At 35.4% G+C, this 13,922-nt stretch overlaps 4 protein-coding genes across 5 annotated transcripts; all 4 read left to right on the forward strand.

Moving 5' to 3' along the window:
* Positions 1 to 596: 596 nt before the first annotated feature.
* Positions 597 to 4,844, forward strand: LOC126677395 (FT-interacting protein 3). Of its 2 annotated transcripts, none has more exons than XM_050371981.2 (2): positions 597 to 897; positions 1,689 to 4,844. In XM_050371981.2, the coding sequence occupies exon 2, from the start codon at positions 1,763 to 1,765 to the stop codon at positions 4,778 to 4,780; it is 3,018 nt and encodes a 1,005-aa protein (XP_050227938.1). In that variant the 5' UTR covers positions 597 to 897; positions 1,689 to 1,762; the 3' UTR covers positions 4,781 to 4,844. The 2 variants fall into 2 exon arrangements, with proteins under 2 accessions (XP_050227938.1, XP_050227939.1); XM_050371982.2 differs by lacking the exon at positions 597 to 897 and adding an exon at positions 1,268 to 1,367.
* Positions 4,845 to 4,940: 96 nt separating this feature from the next.
* Positions 4,941 to 6,890, forward strand: LOC126677400 (xyloglucan-specific galacturonosyltransferase 1). The gene has a single exon (XM_050371988.2). The coding sequence runs from the start codon at positions 5,205 to 5,207 to the stop codon at positions 6,867 to 6,869; it is 1,665 nt and encodes a 554-aa protein (XP_050227945.1). The 5' UTR covers positions 4,941 to 5,204; the 3' UTR covers positions 6,870 to 6,890.
* A 910-nt stretch (positions 6,891 to 7,800) lies between these two features.
* LOC126677408 (probable phospholipid hydroperoxide glutathione peroxidase) lies at positions 7,801 to 10,581 on the forward strand. The gene is made up of 6 exons (XM_050371999.2): positions 7,801 to 8,074; positions 8,468 to 8,544; positions 9,212 to 9,273; positions 9,568 to 9,686; positions 9,861 to 10,028; positions 10,274 to 10,581. Exons 1-6 carry the CDS (start codon positions 7,823 to 7,825, stop codon positions 10,304 to 10,306), a joined length of 711 nt encoding a protein of 236 aa, XP_050227956.1. The 5' UTR covers positions 7,801 to 7,822; the 3' UTR covers positions 10,307 to 10,581.
* A 1,466-nt stretch (positions 10,582 to 12,047) lies between these two features.
* On the forward strand, positions 12,048 to 13,822 carry LOC126677414 (probable glutathione peroxidase 8). The gene is made up of 6 exons (XM_050372008.2): positions 12,048 to 12,197; positions 12,322 to 12,398; positions 12,472 to 12,533; positions 12,727 to 12,845; positions 13,322 to 13,489; positions 13,615 to 13,822. Exons 1-6 carry the CDS (start codon positions 12,156 to 12,158, stop codon positions 13,642 to 13,644), a joined length of 498 nt encoding a protein of 165 aa, XP_050227965.1. The 5' UTR covers positions 12,048 to 12,155; the 3' UTR covers positions 13,645 to 13,822.
* Positions 13,823 to 13,922: the final 100 nt, after the last annotated feature.

Raw genomic sequence — 13,922 nt, forward strand, 5'->3', positions numbered from 1 at the left:
CACATGGCTAACGCCTCATTGGTTTGTTGCATGAATGACGTGGCGCAACTGTTGCGTTGTATAATTATTCGAATTTTTTTTATGAAAAAATAAATATGGTTGTACATTGGTTCGGTTCAATAGTAAAATTAATGTCTAAAGAAAAAAAATCACCAGATTCATACATAAAAATCAATAATCTACTGAGTGCACATAGCATACGTTGAATACGTGTTGACTACCGTAGGCCAAAAAAATTTCCGGCCAGATTTCTTAAAGAAATCCGACGATCGAAATTTCTTTCGGCGAGTCTCCCGTAATAAATTGTATATTTTCTTCAAACTTTTCAAAAAGTATTAATATTGTATTTAAAAAACTATATGCAGTTTGCTTTTTATTTTTCAAAATTAAAAATCTTTGTTAAATAAATCAAACCGAAATTTTCCGATCAATTTAGTTTGATTTTTAGGTCAAGTTATACTTTCGTTTTATTGTGTAAGAATTCATCTAAATGGACTTAAAGTTAAACTGAACGAACCAAACCGAAAATTAAAATGTGAGACGGTTATGAAAAAAAAAAAAAATATATAGTAAGCTGGTCTGTTTGCAGTCAGTATTGGAGACAGTAGCATTAGCAGCAACACCAATTGCAAAAAAAAATTGTGATTATCATAATAATAATAATAAAAAAAACTCCATACCTGTGTCACTGTGAGTCCGAGTCCAAGTGCAGCTGCATGAGCATTGTTTTTGACTCATCGTGACTCGTGCCCATCCATCACTTAACACATGCCTTCTCTTTAAATGCACCTCTGAAACCATTTCTTTTAAAATAATTTTGAGTTTGGATGTATTTCATTTCATTTCAGATTATGTTTGCAGTTTTGAACAAGTTTTTGCTCATTTAATCTGTACAAGGTAACATTCTCTTCGCCTTTTCTTTTCAGTGATTTCTTGTTGTTTGTAAAGCATTTACAGTGAAATGCATGTCTAGTGTTTCAGTTTCTGTTTGGTTGCCGAGAAAATTTGAACCAGGAAAAAGCAGTCTCAGAAATCTGATGCAGATGTTCTATTTTGTCCTCATTTTATATTTATTTGTTTAATTCATAAAGGTCAAACTCACACTCTATCTACTGCTTCTCTTTTTGTAATTTTGTGAAGTCTAATTTGTAATGAAGTCAATCTTCTGCATTAAGAAAAAGATCATGTGTCTGATGCGTGCTTTCAGGATCTTGTGTTTTTTTTTTTAATGTTTAGTTTAGATCTTATTAGCAGCTGTCTGTATCTGTTCAAAACTTCAACATTTGGTTTACTTTTTAAATTCTCAATCCCTATGATACTCTCATTTTTAATTCAAATTTCACTTTCAGCATCTCAACTCATCCCTGGTACAGTTTTTAATTTGCTTCATAGTAAATATTAATTTGCTATTTGTTTTTCTTATTCATAGGGAATATAATTGTAAGTGTTAACTGTATGTGTAGTGTACCTTTGATAATTTTGCTTGCTCCTGTTTGATAATTGTATGGCTAGATTATTTGGCAATTTTTATTCAACTTGTAATCACTATTATCTTTACAGCGATTTGTCGATGTTTTGAACTCATCAGTAATCGTATAAGTTACCTAGTGACTATTCGTTGATTAAATTTTTCGTTGTTGCATTATAGTTTGATAGCATAGTAATAACAGCTATTCTCTGCGATGCAGGTACCTGTAACTAGTTTCGGTTGTGCGGGTAAGTTCACATTTTGCAAAAGGATTCCACCTCTCTGTGTTTAAATATGAGCAACCTTAAGCTAGGGGTTGACGTCGTTAGTGCTCACAATCTTCTGCCGAAAGATGGGCAAGGTTCATCCAGTGCCTTTGTGGAGCTCTACTTTGATGGCCAGAGGTTTCGTAGCACCATTAAAGAAAAAGACCTTAGTCCAGTTTGGAATGAGAGTTTTTACTTCAACATTTCTGACCCTTCGAACCTCCACTACCTTACCCTTGATGTATATGTCTACAATAATGTTAGAGCTACAAGCTCCAGAACCTTCCTTGGAAAGGTGTCACTCACTGGGAATTCATTTGTTCCCCATTCTGATGCTGTTGTCTTGCATTACCCCTTGGAAAAGCGTGGTATTTTCTCACGCGTAAGAGGAGAGCTTGGCTTGAAAGTATACATCACCGATGACCCTTCCATAAAGTCTTCTACCGCACTTCCTGCAGTTGAATCCTTGTCAGCAAAGGATGGTTTGAACCATGGAATTCAGGATAGGGCTCAGAGACACACCTTTCATCACCTCCCTAACCCGAATCACCAGCAACATCAACATCAACATCAGCAGCATCAGCATCAGCATCAACATCAACCTCATTCTTCATCTCCAGAAGTCGCCCATCATGTACCAAAGTATGTGGCTGATGAGATGAAAGCTCAAGGACCACCTCCACAGCTGGTTCGCATGTACTCTGCTGCATCATCACAGCCTGCTGACTATGCACTTAAAGAGACAAGTCCTCTTCTTGGTGGAGGAAGAGTTGTTGGTGGCCGTGTTATCCATGGAGATAAAACTGCAAGTACTTATGATCTTGTTGAACGGATGTTTTTCCTATATGTAAGAGTAGTTAAGGCTCGTGACCTTCCTGCTATGGATCTTACAGGAAGTATTGATCCATTTGTTGAGGTGAAAATAGGAAACTACAAAGGAATTACAAAGCACTTTGAGAAAAAGCAAAATCCTGAGTGGAACCAAGTGTTTGCCTTTTCGAGGGAAAGAATGCAAGCTTCTGTGTTGGAAGTCGTGATTAAGGATAAGGATCTCGTCAAAGATGACTTTGTAGGCATTGTAAGGTTTGACATCAATGAGATTCCTTTACGAGTCCCACCTGATAGTCCTTTGGCTCCTGAATGGTACAGGCTTGAGGATAAGAAGACAGACAAGATTAAGGGTGAGCTGATGCTTGCTGTCTGGATTGGCACTCAAGCAGATGAGGCATTTTCTGATGCATGGCATTCTGATGCAGCTATGCCAGTGGATAGTACGCCGGCTGCCTGTACAATGATACGCTCAAAGGTCTATCACGCACCACGACTGTGGTATGTGCGTGTTAATGTTGTTGAGGCACAAGATTTGATCCCGACAGAGAAGAACCGTTTCCCAGATGTCTATGTTAAGGTGCAGATTGGAAATCAGGTCTTGAAGACCAAAACTTGTCAGGCTCGAACTTTCAGTGCATTCTGGAATGAGGATCTTTTATTTGTAGCAGCTGAAACATTTGAAGACCATCTGATCCTTTCAGTTGAGGATCGTGTAGCTCCTGGGAAAGATGAGATAATCGGAAGGGTCATTATTCCATTGAGCTCAGTAGAGAAGCGCGCTGATGACCGGATAATTCATTCCCGTTGGTTTAACCTTGAAAAGCCCGTTGCTGTCGATGTAGATCAGCTGAAGAAAGACAAATTCTCAAGTCGTATCCATCTTCGAGTCTGCCTAGATGGAGGGTACCACGTTCTTGACGAATCAACTCACTACAGCAGTGATCTTCGTCCCACAGCAAAACAGCTCTGGAGGCCACCAATTGGGATATTGGAACTTGGAATCTTAAATGCCGTGGGATTACACCCCATGAAAACACGAGATGGGAGGGGTACATCAGATACATACTGTGTGGCGAAATATGGGCACAAATGGATCCGAACACGCACCTTAATTGACAACCTGCACCCCAAATACAATGAGCAGTATACTTGGGAGGTTTTTGATCCAGCTACAGTTTTGACTGTTGGTGTATTTGACAACAACCAGCTTGGGGAAAAAGGTTCAAATGGTAAAGACCAGAAGATTGGCAAGGTTCGGATTCGTATCTCTACTCTTGAAACTGGCCGGGTTTATACACACTCTTATCCCTTACTGGTACTTCATCCTACTGGAGTAAAAAAGATGGGTGAATTGCACATGGCTATAAGATTTACATGCACATCTTTTGTCAACATGCTTTATCAATATTCAAAACCTCTACTTCCTAAAATGCACTATGTAAGGCCCTTCACGGTGATGCAGCTAGACATGCTTCGTCACCAATCTGTCAACATAGTGGCATTAAGATTAGGTCGGGCAGAACCTCCTTTGCGAAAGGAGGTGGTAGAGTACATGTCAGACGTGGACTCGCACCTTTGGAGCTTGCGCCGAAGCAAGGCAAATTTCTTCAGGTTAATGACAGTTTTCTCAGGATTGTTTGCTGCTGGAAAATGGTTTGGAGATATTTGTATGTGGAGGAATCCGATCACAACAGTGCTGGTGCATGTTCTCTATCTTATGCTTGTTTGCTTCCCGGAACTCATTCTGCCCACAGTTTTCTTGTACATGTTTCTAATTGGCGTATGGAATTATCGGTACCGTCCGAGGTACCCTCCGCACATGAACACAAAGATCTCACAAGCTGAGACTGTGCATCCTGACGAGCTTGATGAGGAATTTGACACGTTCCCAACAAGTAGGAGCCCGGAACTAGTTCGAATGAGGTATGACCGGCTACGAAGTGTGGCTGGCAGGATCCAGACCGTCGTTGGAGATATTGCAACACAAGGGGAGCGGTTTCAGTCCCTGATAAGCTGGCGAGACCCGCGTGCTACTGCCATATTCATTTTGTTTTGCCTTATTGCTGCACTGGTTTTGTTTGTCACACCATTTCAGGTCATAGGAGCTTTGGCAGGCTTCTTTGCTATGAGGCATCCGAGATTTCGCTACAGGACACCGTCTGCGCCCATCAACTTCTTCCGACGGCTGCCTTCTAGGACCGACAGTATGCTGTAAATGAAAAATTGGGGTTTTCAGGCTGGTTTATTAAAATTTTGTAAGTGCTTCACTTGTATTTTCATTGCTGTTAACTATTCTATGTTTCTTAGCTATGAATAATTTGTATCTGTCATGTCATTTGTGGCCACACACAACTTTTAATAAAAAATAATTATTTAATATAATCATAATTTGGTACGTTGTATCTTTATTTTACGTATTAATTAATCCAAAGTCAAGTTATTATTAGATCTTGGTTTATCATGGAATCTCTTGAACCTTATTTTCCAACTAAACAAACGTGCATCCAAACAAGGCACTAACCATAAGACGTGCATAAGAGTTAAAAAAAATAAGTACATTGTAAGTGTAAGGAAGATGAAGTCTTCCCCAACTAGAAAACCACAAGCAAACCTATGGACAAAAAACCCTCTTTTGAAAAATGGCCATTTCCGTGTCTCGAAAGAAACCCAGATCATCAAAAAAAGCCGAAAGGGAAAAACTCTGTTCCTGCATTACAGTTTGGTTCAAACTTCTATATCGAATCCCGGCTATAGCTGTTCTATTGATCCTTATCTTCATATGGTCCTCCTCCACTACCGTCATCTCTGGCAACATAGTTCATCTCTGCATTTCTTCGCGGAAGCTCAACAATCTCTACTGCATGTCTGCAGGTTCGCAGCCTAACTTCGAAATGCCAGTTCCGAGTGTCGGTAAAAGTTCTACTGATCCAGACATCAATGGCATTGCAATCAAAATTGATGGCAATTCGAGCACCAATGGTAACATCAATGAGATTGTCAATGATGTTAAGGCGGAGCTGATTCCGAGTACTGTGACAGAAAGTACAGTAGAAGATGTAAACAAGAAGAATGAAGATTCAAAGAAGGTCATTCTTGAGCAATTGCAGCTGCATCGATCATGGACGTCGAATGCGAACCCTGCAGTCTGTGATGGAAAGGGAATATATGTCTACGATCTGCCATCAAAGTTCAATAAGGACCTGACAGGTCAATGTGGAGATATGATGCCATGGACAAACTTCTGCAGGTATTTTGATAATGAAGCTTTCGGTCAGCCAATCGAAAAACTCGGAAAAGGCTGGTTTCTAACTCATCAGTATTCACTAGAGCCGATCTTTCATTCCAGGATTTTAAAGCATCGCTGCAGGGTTTATAACGAAAATGAAGCCAAGCTCTTTTATGTTCCGTACTATGGCGGATTAGACATTTTAAGATGGCATTTCAAGAATGTCTCTGATGATGTTAAGGACACACTGTCATTAGACCTCGTAAAGTGGCTCGAATCAAGAAAACCTTGGCGTCAGAATTCTGGTAAGGATCACGTCTTTGTTCTAGGTAAAATTTCATGGGATTTCAGGAGAAGAACTGACTCTTCATGGGGGACTAGATTCTTAGAGCTAGAGAAAATGCAGAACGCCATTAAGCTCTTGATTGAACGACAGCCGTGGGACGTCAACGACATTGGAATTCCGCATCCTACACAATTTCATCCTCATTCTGACGATGACATTGTCTCCTGGCAGCTAAAGATTATCCGACCAATCCGAAAGAACCTAGTCAGCTTCGCCGGGGCAGCAAGACCCGATCAACCGGAAAGCATAAGGTCAATCTTAATCAACCAATGCAATTCTGACAAATGCAAGTTCTTGAATTGCAAATCAGGTGCATGTGACAAACCTGAAACAATTATAGAACTCTTTGCAGATTCAGAATTTTGCTTGCAGCCTCCTGGTGACAGCCCGACAAGAAAATCGGTATTTGATTCGCTTGTTTCGGGTTGCATACCAGTACTATTCGATCCTTTTACCGCTTACTATCAGTATCCATGGCATTTACCTGAGGATCACAGTAAATACTCGGTGTTTATAGATCAAGAAGAAGTGAGGCAAATGAAGGTAAATGTAGTGGAGAGGCTAATGAATTTTACTGTGAGGGAAAAAGAAGATATGAGAAGATATATAGTGTATGAATTACTGCCTGGATTGGTGTACGGGGATTCAAATTCTGAGCTTGATAAGTTTCAGGATGCATTTTCTATTACTGTCAATAATTTGCTTGAGAGAGCCAATAGATTGTCACTATGAATTTTACATTTTGAGTCTTAATATTTCTATTCATTTTTGTTTATTTTTTAACATTGTCAATGTGTTTACTTTTTATTTCTTTTATAATGATTTAAAATGAGATTGGAAATTGAGTTATCTGAAGTAAATTAAATGCCAAAATGAATATAAAGATCAGCAAGGAAGTGAGTGGTATAATGGAATTCATGTTATGAAATTGGTTATATTTTGGTTCTTCAAATTCTGATAAAATTTGTATATCAACTCAGCATAGATTATTTTATGATGATACGAATATTTTTAATTTCGAAGGGCATGATAATAAATTTAAAATAAATAATTATATTAAAATAAAAGTACTTAAAATGTATATTCAACATTTCAACTCATTTTTGTTTTGTTATAATTGAATTAAATTTTATATTTATAACTTTAAAACCATAAATATAATAACTTATGCATACATTAAAGCTTATTTAAATTTAAAATAAATAACTATTGATATAGTTGATCAAAATACTGTATGAAGGATTTCATTACTTTTTTAAAAAATAAACTTTCTAAAAATAAAGTTAAAAATTTAACAAAATCAGTATATACCAAAATAAAGATTCTAGAAACCTAACAAAAGCTATCAAGTTTGTCCACATTTGACCTTCCAAATGTGAAACAAAATAAAATAAAGATATTCAATTAAAATTTGTACTTTTTCATAAAAACAAAATAAAAATGAATTATACTCTTTGTTCACTGTTCACATTTACCTTCCTCTCAAAGTCATCCATGATGCAACTGCACAAATCCTGACCGTCCAATGACTCGAGATACATGCACTCAGCCACGTTTACTCATAATCCATCCACCACGTGTCTCCTTATCATCTACATACGACTTCCATATGTATACACAATACACAAAAAGTCGTCAACATCACAGACAGACACTGCTTTATATATTCCTGGGATTTAATATCGATGCTCTGTTGTTCTTCAACTAGATTTTTATCTCTAAGAACTGTTAGCTTAGCTTCTTCTTTTTTTGTCTCAAAACAATCCTCTTTAATTCCCAAACATACCCTTTTCCATAATTCAACTGTTCCTTTCATCTCTCAGTCTCACTTCAATTATAAAACACCAAATTCGAAATCGGTTGTTTGTTCTTCAAGATTTAATCAATCCATGGCTGCATCATCTGAGCATAAGTCAGTTCATGATTTCACTGTAAAGGTAGTTTCTTTTTTTCTGGGTTTTGTATGATTGATAATTGTGTTCAGGAATTTGAACCTTGCCCATTATGGTTTTGCTTTTATTAAGAATTGGGTTTTGGTTTTTTATGCAATCTAGATTAGAAATTAAAGGAAAGATTGTTTCTTTTGAGGTTATCAAGAATTCCTTTGATTTAGTGAAAAAAAAATGCATACTTTTGTATAATAGTAGTGGCACTTTTTAATGGTTTTTTGAATTTGAAGTCCAATAATATCTATTGATTATTATATATGTTAGGTTCTTGGAGTATTTGTTTGATTTTGTGTTTTCGAATTATATGTTTAGCAGAAGTAACACTAGTTTAGGCAGTTTTTGAATGGAAATTTTTCATGTTTGATGTGTTTTTGTTGGCAGGATGCTAGGGGAACTGATGTTGATCTCAGTACTTACAAGGGGAAAGTTCTCTTGATTGTTAATGTGGCTTCACAATGGTATTTTCATTTTTTATCTTTTCTTTTTGGAGGTTAAAGAGATTTGAAGGGTTTCTTTCTCCTCCTTTAAAGATATAATATCGTTAGAATTTTAATTGATTATTAGGTGAGAATGATTAATTGTTTATGGTTTAGACTTAAGAGGGTAAGAGTCTATATGCATGAGGAGAAATACTTACATGAACCTAGTTTGCCAGTTGAATTGTGAACCATTCACTTATTGTATTACAAATGGCTATATAAAATGTAAAAACCAATCAACAAATATCATATCAATTCTAGTTAAAATATTATCAATTTATGTGATATTCATTAATTGGTTATCACATTTATTATTGACATATATCATACGATAAGTTGATGAATCCTACTTGGGTGAACAAGGTTCACACAAGATTTTTTTTGGATATGAGACATGTTTGGATTCAGTTACCAAAAGAATTAGTTATTTAGGTAGTTGAGAAAGTATGTTTTTGGACTTTTTAGTTGAACTGATAATTACAATACCTAGAATAATCTGTTTCTAGTGGCATTCATTTTGTTAGTCAAATGACCATTGGCAAATTAGGGCAGAGCAAAAACCCCTCGTGATAAATAAGAGTCTAAGACGCAGGAGATCTTTTTTCACTGTTAACTAGTTACTTATTATCTTTTACTGTTGATGCAGTGGTCTGACCAATTCGAACTACACTGAGCTGGCTCAGTTGTACCAGAAATACAAGGATCAAGGTTTGCTTTTAATAATATGCCCTCATTTATAGTCTCTGTATTCTTTTTTAAAATTACAGGTTCACATAATATGTTCATCATTATGATCCAACTTTAGTTCTAGGATCATGCATAACTTCATGTATTGGCTACTATGTTAATTGCATCTACACTTCCCTTTGGACCTCCTGATTTGTTATCAGTGACGGTCAATAGGGATATGAATTGCTTGAGGATGGCGGTTGATCATATTTAGGAATTGTCATTTTGCTACTTTGGAAGTTTATCACATTGCTTGTTTTGATACTGATACAGGCTTGGAGATTCTGGCCTTTCCATGCAATCAGTTTGGATCTCAGGAGCCAGGGACCAATGAACAGATAGTGGAATTCGCCTGCACTCGTTTCAAGGCTGAGTATCCAATCTTTGACAAGGTAGCAATTGTTCAACTTTTTATACATTATAATCAAAAATGTTGTTCAAGCTCCTTTTTAATTCCTTTCTTATAGTTTTATCATCTCAATATTGGAATGTATCTTCCAAAGTTTCTGATGTGAAGATAAACTATGTTTAAATTTTATTAAATTACAAGTTTCTGCTCTGGATAGGTGGATGTGAATGGTAACAATGCTGCTCCTGTCTACAAGTTCTTGAAGTCTAGCAAAGGGGGACTTTTTGGGGACAGCATCAAGTGGAATTTTTCCAAATTCCTCGTCGATAAGGATGGGAATGTTGTCGACCGTTATGCTCCTACTACTTCCCCTCTTAGCATTGAGGTGCAGTTCATCTTCCCTATTCTTTTTAATTTCAAATTTAACTCTAAGCCATGTGCATTTAAAACTTGTCCATTCTTATCTTTGTAGTTTCGTTTCTGTTTTCCAAAACACATTTAGAACTCTGAAATTTTATATTTTGTGATCTATTTTTATAACAAAATACCGTTTTTTCTTCTTATTTTTCCTTTATGGTTTCCGATTTCACGCATTATAGATGTCTGATTAATTGCTATTGAGCTATGCAGAAAGATGTGAAGAAACTGTTGGGGGTTGCATAAGTGGTGCGAGGCGGGGCTGATCCGAGTGGTGGAAATAAGTGAAGATAGCACACAGAATAAGCACCATGAAGAAGGGATGTAAATGTATGGCCTGTTTGCCAGATAGAAACATATTAAGATATGATACTATGTTGAAGATGGTGTTTTTGAACTAAATGATTCTGTATTCCTGTCTATTTTTGGACTCTCTACTTGCTCCAAAAATTATCCTTTTGTATAAGTTCGAATACTTTTTTTCGCTGATTATGTAAATTCAAGTGCTGCTGCTTTTAGTACTCTTGGTGTGGTTGCTTTGATATTTTTCTCTCATTGATTGGACCTGCATTTTTTTGAGGAATTTAAGTGTTTAGTGCACTTGTTTGGTTTTCAAGATTTAGTTCTGATATTGAGAGTTTATGTGGCTTCAGCAATATGTAATCTATTTTCTTTTCTTTTTTAAAGGAGGTTTGTAAGGCGCAAGAGATTTATGTTTTGCATGAATGTCCTAGTTTATGTCGGATCATCAAAAACACTTCAATCTTGCAATGCAATTTCTACCATTCTTGAGTAGATCCGATAGCCTTTTAGTTAATATTCTCCTTTAAATAATATTCGGATATATCGGCTCCAATTTGCATGAAATGTAGTAATTGTTTTGTTGACAATTTATTTGAAGGTTTAGAATTTAGGTAGCACGGAAACGGGAAATGGAAACGACACGAAACAAACACAGGATAACGGAAAATTCTAAAATGAAGGACACAAAACGTGGGAGAAACATGTATATAATAAAAAATATAGGTACATATTTATAATATTAAAAATTATAAAATATTATATATGTTAAAATTTATTTGTACATTTATGCAAATTGATAAATAAATCAAATATAACTAAATTTAATAATAAAATAAAACGATAAATTTTATTGTAGATAAAGTAAACAATAAAAAATTGTGATAATTGATTTTAAAAGATTATTAGTTGAGAGTTTTTTTAGGTTTTTTTGTGACTACATAACTTTTTTTTTTTCATACGGAAACAGTTCGAAACGTTTCTTTATGAGTCTCTGAGAGTTTCTGATACATTTTCGAAATAGGATATGCAACTTCGTTGAAGCTTCTGTGCCTTTTAGTTTAAAATGAGTCAAAATATTGAATACATTTTATTTCTAGAGTGTATTTACTAAGCTTAGCACTTTCAAAAAGTCAATGATCGAAGTTAAGTAGATTGTTATTTTAGTTAATTAAATCTCTAAATGTTAGAATTAATTAAGTTTTTATAGTAAAATTTCCAAATTCTATTAATTTATATCTTTTTTTTTGTCAAAGATTAAACTTCATTAATTGAAGAATGATATATACAATTAGAAAATGACTCCTCAACGCTAATGAGTAAGACATTTCATAAGTAAATGATGAGACCTGCAGAGCAGTCATCCACAAGGGCTTTTTTAGCCACCGAATGGGCCACCCAATTAAAATCTAATTTCTAAAAATTTGAAATTAGATCGAGAATAACTAAGACTACTCTAGCATCTTTGTCATCAGTGGTCTGAAATCAATGACTCCTCAATTGTTGTTCGTAGTCCTAGTCCATCCGCCACAATTTATATCAAGTAATTATAATCTGTAACATTTTAATTCAAAATCATTTCATTCCGAAACACAATTTTGACGACCTAATTAATTAAAATAATCTATTTAATTTCGAAACAGAAAATTAACTAAAAGAAATTAAAATAACTTATTTAATTACGAGACACAAATTCCATCACCAAATTGACCGTTCCTTCAAAAGTCAATTGTGTTTCTTGACTCTGTGCTTTATGCTCGTTTCCATTGCTTAAAAACTTTTAATTTGTTTTGGCATGGCAAAGTATCCTGAATCAGTGCATGATTTAACTGTCAAGGTTAAGCCTTTGCCCGAAATTCCATAAATTTCTAATCAGTTCAGATTTTGGGTTTTAATTGTTCATCTGAATTTAGCTTACGTGCACTAATTCTTTGATTAGTTAAATTGTTTTGAAATTACAGGATGCTAAGGGAAACGATGTAAATCTCAGCAGGTTCAAAGGAAAAGTCTTGTTAATTGTTAACGTTGCTTCAAAATGGTATTTATTTCCATCTCATTTGAGTGATCAACTGTTATCCATTATGTTACTCATTGTTGCTTTGATTTGACAGTGGAATGACCAACTCAAATTACACAGAGCTGAATCAATTATATGAAAAATATAAAGATCAAGGTAACCAAAAAACTAGGTAGCACGGACACGGACACGGTTTATTTTAAGGTTTCCTATATTAAAAAATGAAGTCTTGTGTCCGAAATGACAAGTTTCCTTAACGGAAAATGTTGGTTGAATGGAGTGTCTGTGCTACCTCTTTTTTCTATATGTATGTTTATGTAGTCCTTAACTTTGTATTTGTCTTGTATAGGCTTCGAAATATTGGCATTTCCATGCAATCAATTTGGGGATGAGGAACCGGGAAGTAGTGATGAGATTACAGAGTTTGTTTGCACTCGCTTCAAATCAGAATTTCCCATCTTCGACAAGGTAGTCGGATATCTTAAAGTTTATATGTAGATTTCTGACTTATTTCAGCAATCGACTCCTCGGAACAAATTTGAAAACCTTGCAGCATGACTAGTTTGTGATACTTTTGAAAGCTTTATGCTGCTATATCTATGTGAAGCATGTAAAATTACATTTTAACCACCTTTCTTGTTCTTTCCAATTTAAAGTGAGGTGAATAATTACCAATGAGAAGTCTCTGTCTTAACCACATAGTAAAAGATACTAACAATGGCTTGATATTTTTCAATAAAAATTGTTAAAGAAATATAATTTATCTCCATCCTATTGAAAATAAAGTCAAATGATAATTTTTGTGGGATTTCTTATCATGATCCTTTCAGATAATTTCAGTGCCGAGTTTTTTGTGAGTTGACTATTTATCTAGCATCCAAGTTTTGTATGAGTATGATAGTGTGAAGACTAATAACAATATTTGCCACTTTGTTTGCTATTAGATTGAAGTAAATGGTGAGAATTCTTCTTCATTGTACAAGTTCCTAAAATCAGGAAAATGGGGAATTTTTGGCGATGATGTACAATGGAACTTTGCTAAATTCCTTGTCAGCAAAGATGGAAAAGTAGTCGATCGTTACTATCCTACAACTTCTCCTTTAAGTCTGGAGGTAAATGTACAATCTCGCCTTCTAAGCATGTTTAGATCTCTCAGTTATTACTTGTTAACAACGGCCTCTCTCTAATAGCAATCTGATTTCAGTTATATATCATGTCATTCTCAATATCTTTACAGTACGACATTAAAAAGCTATTGGCGATCTAACGAGCTGCAGAAATATGAAGCTTCATCAAGTTTTCCGGGCTCTCATAGCATGGGTTGTTTTGTGCATGTTGATTTGCTTTTCAGGCTTGTGGAATTAAAGTACCTAATGTGATGATTGTATGCTCCTTTACAGTTTATACATGTTGTGTGGTTGAAAGATCAAGCTATTTATCCTTCTTATTTGATCTTACAGTTTGGTTGTGAAGTTTAGGTTTGCCTCGAATTACTTTTATGTTGCATGGAAACTTATTGAGTCCTGCATTTTTGCGTTTCCTTTC

This window comes from Mercurialis annua, linkage group LG4, assembly GCF_937616625.2.
Source record: "Mercurialis annua linkage group LG4, ddMerAnnu1.2, whole genome shotgun sequence".
Lineage (NCBI taxonomy): Eukaryota > Viridiplantae > Streptophyta > Magnoliopsida > Malpighiales > Euphorbiaceae > Mercurialis > Mercurialis annua.

What these genes read in the sequence shown, in the direction of transcription:
- LOC126677395 (XM_050371981.2), top strand. Translation starts at nt 1,763, where the DNA reads ATGAGCAACCTTAAGCTAGGGGTTGACGTCGTTAGTGCTCACAATCTT.
- LOC126677400 (XM_050371988.2), top strand. Translation starts at nt 5,205, where the DNA reads ATGGCCATTTCCGTGTCTCGAAAGAAACCCAGATCATCAAAAAAAGCC.
- LOC126677408 (XM_050371999.2), top strand. Translation starts at nt 7,823, where the DNA reads ATGCTCTGTTGTTCTTCAACTAGATTTTTATCTCTAAGAACTGTTAGC. An exon ending in AGTATCCAATCTTTGACAAG is followed by an intron (nt 9,687 to 9,860) that starts GTAGCAATTGTT and finishes TGCTCTGGATAG; the next exon opens with GTGGATGTGAATGGTAACAA. An exon ending in CTTCCCCTCTTAGCATTGAG is followed by an intron (nt 10,029 to 10,273) that starts GTGCAGTTCATC and finishes TGAGCTATGCAG; the next exon opens with AAAGATGTGAAGAAACTGTT.
- LOC126677414 (XM_050372008.2), top strand. Translation starts at nt 12,156, where the DNA reads ATGGCAAAGTATCCTGAATCAGTGCATGATTTAACTGTCAAG. An exon ending in TGCATGATTTAACTGTCAAG is followed by an intron (nt 12,198 to 12,321) that starts GTTAAGCCTTTG and finishes TTGAAATTACAG; the next exon opens with GATGCTAAGGGAAACGATGT. An exon ending in GTTAACGTTGCTTCAAAATG is followed by an intron (nt 12,399 to 12,471) that starts GTATTTATTTCC and finishes TTGATTTGACAG; the next exon opens with TGGAATGACCAACTCAAATT.